At 45.4% G+C, this 8,044-nt stretch overlaps 1 protein-coding gene across 1 annotated transcript in view; it reads left to right on the top strand.

Annotated features, from left to right (window-relative positions):
* The window catches only part of Rab27a (RAB27A, member RAS oncogene family), a 55,581-nt gene extending 51,641 nt beyond the window's left edge, over nt 1-3,940 (top strand). The window contains exon 6 of the mRNA XM_005347633.2: nt 2,539-3,940. Coding sequence (XP_005347690.1) covers nt 2,539-2,737 — 199 coding nt within the window. The 3' untranslated portion in view covers nt 2,738-3,940. The remainder of the gene's footprint in view (nt 1-2,538) is intronic.
* The last annotated feature ends 4,104 nt before the right edge of the window (nt 3,941-8,044 follow it).

Raw genomic sequence — 8,044 nt, 5'->3', positions numbered from 1 at the left:
AGCTATCAAGCCTGTCCTGGAACTAGCTCTTGTAGACCAGGCTGGCCTCGAACTCACAGAGATCTGCCTGCCTCTGCCTCCCGACTGCTGGGATTAAAGGCGTGTGCCACCACCGCCCGGCTGACTGCGATTTTTTAAATTGCCTTTCCAAATGTATAAAATATCCAAGGCTGGAGAGCTGACTCAGTGGTTAAAAGATCTACTGCCCTTAGAGGAACAGAACTCCGTCTCTAGTTGGCTTCTAACCGTCTGTGATGTCAGTTCCTGGGATCCAGCACCTTCTTTTGTCCTTAGAGGCACCTGCACTCACATGCATACACACATATGCACACACACACACATAATTAAAAATAACAAAAGTATTTTTAAAAGTATAAAAAATGAAGCCAGAAAAAAAATTAAGCCAGGAGTTGTGGTACATATCTGCAATCCAAATAGTGCATAGGCTGAAGCAGGAGAATTGTGAATTTGAGGCTAGCTTAGACTACATAGAAAACTCAAGATCCGTTGGAGTTACCTAGTTAAACTGTGTCTCAAAAACCAGACGGTTAGATGGCTGTTGCTCGGTGGTAGATCCAACAGGACATTTCCTAGTCTACCAGGGGCTATAGGACATATGAGGACATATATGGCAGGACACACTTCTACTTCTGTCGTTTATTAGCTGAATGACCCTTTAAGGATTATTAACGTCTCCGGGAAGTGTGTGTAGGGAAGTGAGCTGCAAGCATCACAGCCTGCATGGAAATGGGTGAGGTAGAAAGGAGAACTCAATTCAGCTCGACTTAGTAAGCGGTGCTGGCTAAACCTTCTGGAGTCTGCCCCCAGATGGTTTGCTGTAAGCATATTTAAATGCAATACGATTTGGGAAAGTTTCCTGGTGTTTACAATCCCTGGTGCACAAGGAGGCGTAATTACATCACACTCAACTCAAAGTACTTGTTATTTCTTTCAAGAAGATGGATTCTAGAGATACATATATGATGTAGTTTAAGGGCTTAGGGAAGGTCTGGCTAGTCACTTGGTCTATAAAATACATGTGGCATTTCCCCCAAGGATGTGTTCTATTGACTGAGAAACAAGGTAAAGATAGAGAATCTGGGATTGTAAAACTTTAAGACAATTCTGAAGCCATTTCTGACAATTCTGAATCCTCTCAGCCTTCGTGCCATAGTGCTTCCCCTCCTCCCCTGGGAACCAAGGGCCTAACAGCTACACGTGCACGTACGTTCTCCAGAAATTGGGGCAAGATAATCTTTAAGATGTTGACTCAGTTTCTGAACAATTACTCATACACGTATGTTTTGATTCAGTCCCCTGGGAAACGGGGTCAAAATGACCTCTTACCTCATCTGATCTGGCAAAAGCTCTCCAGCCAATTATTGGTAATAGCCCTTTCGAATAAGCCAGTCATAATAGTCAAAGAGCAACCCCCTTGCTTCTGTGGCTTTCTCCTTTAAAAGTAGCTTGTACCAGCTATTTGAGGTCTCTCGGCTTCCCGAATGCTGAGGGACCCTGTCATGACAGAATTAATAAAATCCTCATGCTTTTACATCAGCTGTGGTGTGAGGGGTGGTCTCTGGGGGCAACTCCTCCTAGGTGTTTGGACTCTAGGGTCCAACAGGATAAACATTCTGGGGGGGGGGGATTTGGGTGAGTTCTAGCTCCATAGATAGCAAAATTCACCAGGTCATTAACAACATCCACTCCTGACCTTCTGGGTGGTAAACAGTTGATACACCTTCTTCTTTGAAAAGAAACCTCTGCATGATTAACATGGTTTCCCTAGTGATCTGTGGGTGCAAGGACTTTTATATTCCTAACACTAGAGAAGTTGAAGCCTTCCTCCCTCCCCTGCTTCTCCTATTCTCTTATATCTTCTGAGTTGTTTTGTTTTGAGACAGGGTCTAAAGCAGTCCGGGCTTTCTTCAAATTTACTGTGTTGTGAGGCTGCCCTTGAACTTGTGATCCTCCTGCCTCTACCTCCCAAGCTAGGATTACAGGTGTGCACTACCATACCTGACTCTGCCTTCTCTTAGAAAAACACTGGGTCTATTTTCTGGAGCAGATATCAGTGGTTGCTTAGACAATATTCTTACCCTACCCCCTCCCTCCTCATAGAAGTCCAGTTTTCATACGCTCTGCCTCAGGACGACTTACTGTTGGAAAGAGAGAGAAGTGCAAACCCGGCCCTGCATTGATTGCTTAAGCTACTTACAGTGATCTCATTCCTTTAAGCTGGAGTTTGTCTTAGGCAGGCTCTGGTAAATGATACCATTTTGAAGAATGAGATATGAAGGAACTGGCTTGAAAGAGACACATCCTGGACTGGAATTCATTTTCCTTGTAATTTGCCACATTGAATTATGAACATGGGAATAGTGTTGCCTTCTCTCTGGTCCCTATTGAAGTCTTACTGTTGTCATGTATATTTATCCTAAAATTATTCTCTAAATTGTGAATGGCTAAAAAAAATTCTGGACAAAGGTCGCTGTCCCCCCTTCCACATTGTCAACTGAGTTTTTCCTGTCCTTCCAGAATCCCCTATTTTGAAACTAGTGCTGCCAATGGGACGAACATAAACCAAGCAATTGAGATGCTCCTGGACCTGATAATGAAGCGGATGGAACGGTGTGTGGACAAGTCCTGGATTCCAGAAGGCGTGGTGCGATCCAACGGCCACACTTCTGCAGATCAGCTAAGTGCGGAGAAGGAGAAGGGGCTGTGCGGCTGTTGAGACAGCCTCCAGGTGTGCACTGCAGCTGCCCAGAGCTCCTGCCTGTGAGCTGTGCAGCAGAAATCCAGCCCGCACCGTGAACAACAGTGAATAACACTGTATTGAATGCCAATTGCTTCTCCTTGTCTCCAGTAAACATTAACTCAGCATCCGTTTGTAACTTGTTGCAGCTTTAACGTATCCAAGAATTGGGAGAACTATTTCACAGAGCCAAAAGTGCCTTGTAAAGCCTAGGCCCGTGGTGGCAGGTCATTCAGGGATTCAAGAGTTTGCAGCCATGAAAGGTTGCATCTGCTGTGCAGAGTGCTGATGGCACCGCCACCTGCCACAGCACAGATTGACCTGGAGTCTCATTAGAGTCTCGTTAGAAGCATTAGGATCTCTGGGCAATGAAAGACTAATCCAGATTTAAAAATCCACACCATAGTTACCTTCTAGAACACTTGAATGCTAATATTATGCACACGCTGGACCAATGTCTTTCAGCGCACTGTCTTTGACACAATTTGTCAAAGGGAAGACTTACGTTAAAATTACAGCCATATCTGTAGACTGGCTTGCCTATAGGTGTGGTGGTGGCGGGAAGGGTTTGTAGGACAGGGGTGGGCGAAGTAGTAGAAGCCAGTGAAGTCAGATTTCCTGGCTCTTGGCTTCAGGGTCATGGAGACTCAGGTGTTTATTTGTGGTCTGTTGGTTCAGTCCACGGCTGAGCATAGCTGGTGCTTCTGCTGTATGCATGCTAAGAAACGATTTCTTGCTTTTCTCTTCATATTTATATTTTTGTCTGGCATCTTCAGGCTGTAGTTTCATTTGTCAATGCCTAATCAGACTTTACCTTCAGGCTGGGTGTCATTGCTATTTTCCAGTTTGTTTTCTCTCCCATTAGTGTAATCGAAGGTATTTCTTTTTAATTAAAACACATGCTTATTTGCTATCTGGAGGGAGAGCAGCGTCTGTATTTAAAAAGTCGCGTTTGTATGCTAGTTTAGGAAAAGTGTTTCGTTGCCTGTGCTTTCACTGGGAATGTGGGCATTTGTGTACTTGTGTATTTTGCCAAGACCTTGTGTTGTGCTCTATTGCCTCAGTATCTTTTTGCCCAAAAAGGGTGGTTTAAAATGTTCTACATCGGTTTAAAATGTTCTACATAGCCAGGCTGTGGTGGCGCATGCCTTTAATCCCAACACTCTGGAGGCAGAGGCGGCCAGATCTCTGTGAGTTCAAGGCCAACCTGGTCTACAAGAGCTAGTTCCAGGACAGGCTCCAAAGCCACAGAGAAACTCTGTCTTGAAACAAAACAAAACAAAAAATATGTTCTTCATAGAATCTACTTCTTCAGGCCTAAGGTATTTCATTCAGAGCAAAATTCTTTTAAAGAGGCTTAAAAAAAAAGTAAACCAAAATTCCCAAAGAACTTCACCAAGGGGAAAAAAAATCACCAATTATTATTTTAAAAAGTAAAAACTGTGGGGTTTTTTGACACTAATTGTTTGGCAGAACTTGTAATAGTTGTAATTAGTAAAACAAATACAAAGGAAAACGTTCGCATGGTAGTTTTCAAGTAACAAAGTCTCACTATGTAGCCCTGGCTGTCCTGGAACTCCTTTGTAGCTCAGGCTGGCCTCAGACTCACAGAGATTCGCCCCCCTCTGCCTCCCAAGTACTGGGATTAAAGGTGGAGCCATCACCCAGTTAGTAGCAGCTCACGCCTTTAATCCCAGCGCTCTAGAGGCAGAGGCAGGCGGATCTCTCTGAGTTTGAGGGCAGCCTGGTCTAGAGCTAGTTCCAGGACAGCCAGGGTTACACTGAGAACACTGAGAAACCCTGTTTTGAGAAGAAAAAAGAAGACCCCCCCACCCAAAAAAAGGTGGCGCCATCGTACCCACCAACCCTTAAAAGGCTTTTTTAAAATTCAACATCCATCATTTATTGTCATTGTCCTTGATTTCCTCTCCAGCAAAATCAGCCGCAGCTATTAAGCTTTTTCTGTCACTGAAATGAAGGATTCTTTGAAACACCAAAGTTGTCACTGAGGCCTTTGCTTCTGCCTATGTCTGAACTGTGTCCTGTGTTTCAAGGGGCAGGCTGTACATAGCAGCGCCTTCCAAAGTTACCCTAAGACTTCAGTGGAGTTTATCACCTTCTAAATGTTCTGTTGTAAATAAAATTAATGCTTACATAATGCTGCTTTCAAGAAGTAGATCCACAGTGAGATGCAAGTCTTGTTGGCTCCAAACCTGGCACAGGGTTAAGTGTGTGTGATAGACACCCACACAAGAACTGCCTTTGTCTGTTGGAAACAAACAACCCAAAAAACCTGTATTCTCTTTGAAAATGTTTTAAATTTGATATAAAATAGCCATATTTTTTGTGTTAATGTATTTTTCTATTTGGAAATCTGTATAAAAAGCAAATGCTCTTCAGTGAACTTTGTGCCAATTAAACAATAATAAAAAAATAAACGAGGTACAGTCTCTTTTTGTGTGAACATTTCAGACTATGAATTGTAATGCCAAAGGAATCCAAATTCAGGAATGTAGAGTTCATGAGATGCCCATTGAAGGGCCTGATCAAAACAACATCCTGGTAACATAGTTGAAAATGTTTTCTGGGACAATTTTATTCATTTATTTCGTGTGTGTGAATGTTTGCCTGAATGTATGTCTGTGTACTAGGTGTGTCCAGTGTCCTTGGAGGCCGGAAAAGGGCATCAGATCCTTTGGGACTAGAGCCACAGACAGTTGTTGTTCAGGTGGAAGCTCCACCCCAGCCCCTGGCATCCATAGACCCAAAGAGTCTGGAATGTTCTGGTGGAGCTTCCACTCCAAGCGCCCTCCCCATCTCTCTTCAAACCCTACTGCATCTCAGAAAGTCTGCCAAATGATGACTCCCTCCCCCAGAGATGCTCAAGACCATGCCCACAGTGGTATTGGAACTGTTCCCCAGAAAACAGACACGTGTTTTTTCAGTCTCTCTTTCCTGTCTCCTCTCTGGAGGGCTGGAAAATCATCTGAGAGCATTTTACCCATTAAACTTGGGCTTTGTTTGTTTGTTTGTTTGTTTTTTGAGACAGGGTTTCTCTGTAGCTTTGGAGCCTCTCCTGGAACTAGCTCTTGTAGACCAGGTTGGCCTCGAACTCACAGAGATCCACCTGCCTCTGCCTCCCGAGTGCTGGGATTAAAGGTGTGTGCCACCACTGCCCAGCTGCTTGTTTTTTGAGGCAGGGTTTCTCTGCAGCTTTGGAGCCTGTCCTGGGTCCTGGAACTCACAGAGATGTGCCTGCCTCTGCCTCCTGAGTGCTGGGATTAAAGGCATGCACCACTACTTTCTGTCAAACCTAGCCTTTTTCTAATGGATTGGTCTGGTCTGATTTGATTTGCTGCATAGGCAGGCAGAGAGGCTTATTGGGGTACAGAAACTTTTCATCTGGAGGTCCTACCAGCCTGGGCCACATGGTGGAAAAACACCCTTCCCGCCCACACTTGTCCTCTGCCAGGCTAAAATCGGCTTTCAACTGTGTCAATTGTCCCTCCAAGTCAGTGCCTTAGAAGCCCTGGGCCTCTTCCGATTTTCAGGATGTCCTGCCAAAGATGTGGGCGTGCCAGGCCCATGACCAGGACAAACACCTGCCTTTGCCCCTTGCGAGTCCCTTCTTCAGATATTCTGTTCAAGGGACTATCCCACAAACGCTCTTTTTGACCTAAAGCCTACCACAGTGGATGCATTGCATTGGGCATTGGGCCCCGGCATAGACTTGTGAGATGAGGACCTGCCATTGGAAACCAGATCCCCAAACATTCTTTTATAAAATCTTTTTAAATTGGGGTTGATTTCTCTGTGCACTAAGGCCGGGCCTCAATTATGTCAATTCGAGTCGAATGTTCCACCCTCCGTGACCTTGAAAATTTTGGGGACAAGCGGTCAGAACTCCCATATGCCCACAGTTTCTGGTATTGCGCTCCTGTCTTCCTCAGTAGCCAGTGTCTCACAGCACTGGTCTTGTTGCCTAGGGTCACAGTGCCTCCAGATTTCTGCCTATCTGGGCATTGGGACCCTGAAAATTCAGCCCTGACCACACTGCTGGAGACACTGGCCTCTCCCCCGCTCCCCTGAATTCTGCCTACCCACCCACCTCCTATGGGGCCACAGGTTCCATTCTCTGGCCAACCTCCCTCACATTCCTCTCATTCCTCCCCCAACCACCCCTCCCTGCTTCATGCCCCTCTGGGACAAAGGTCCAGGGCCAACTTCCTCCTTCTTACCCCCTTCCTCTCCTCCCCTTCCTCCTACCACCCTTCCCTACCCTTACATGCTTCAATACATATTGGCCTAATCCCCCTGAACCCTCCCTGGGCTCTTCTCAAACTCCTGCCCTACTCTGCCCTCTCTGAGAGGTAGCTGGAGCCAAAATGGCATTGTTCCAGTTCAGGACCACTCACAGAGAGAAAAAGTGGCTGGGCTCCTTCTCTGCTAATCCTTCTGTTTATAACCAGGAGTTTCTCCCTCTGTCCTAGGCTTACGATTTGACCTGGCATGACCTCTGTGGCATCCAGGCCTCCACACTCACTCCCGAGGAGTGAACTCGAGTTCCGGTAGCAGCTAAACAGTATGCAGACCAGACCCACATGGTGGACAGTATGGTCCCTGTGGGGGATGTGGCAGTACCAGCTACAGGACCATGCTGGGACTTCTCGGTCCCAGGTCAAAATGGGCGGCAGAGGCAAGGCCTCATGGTCGCCTGTCTCTTTCAAGGTATGGAAATGATCTTGGACAAGGTTTTTTTTTTTTTAATATTTATTTATTTATTATGGATACAATATTCTGTCTGTATGCCTGAAGGCCAGAAGAGGGCGCCAGACCTCTTTACAGATGGTTGTCAGCCACCATGTGGTTGCTGGGAATTGAACTCAGGACCTTTGGAAGAGCAGGCAATGCTCTTAACCACTGAGCCATCTCTCCAGCCCCTTGGACAAAGTTTTAATTTTGAGAAGCTCCGAGAGATTATACAGCCAGCTGATGAAAACCCTGGCCATTTTTTCTAAATTGATTACAATTGACTTGACTCAGCCTCCCCAGTGGGAGCCGCGGTCCTAAACTCCGTTTCATTTCTCTGTCAGCCCCAGATATTAGAATTTTTTAAAAAAAATTTTAAACCACATTATTTATTTCTAATTCTTTAAATATGTATTTATTTTTATGTGCATTGGTGTTTTGCCTGTGTAAGGGTGCCAGGCAGGAGGATTTTTTTTTTTATGGTTTTTTGAGACAGGGTTCCTCTGTGGTTTTGGAGCCTGTCCTGGAACTAGCTCT

This window comes from Microtus ochrogaster, chromosome 5, assembly GCF_000317375.1.
Source record: "Microtus ochrogaster isolate Prairie Vole_2 chromosome 5, MicOch1.0, whole genome shotgun sequence".
NCBI lineage: Eukaryota > Metazoa > Chordata > Mammalia > Rodentia > Cricetidae > Microtus > Microtus ochrogaster.
The sequence above is the reverse complement of the archived record's forward strand: the minus strand, read 5'-3'. Positions and strand labels throughout refer to the sequence as shown.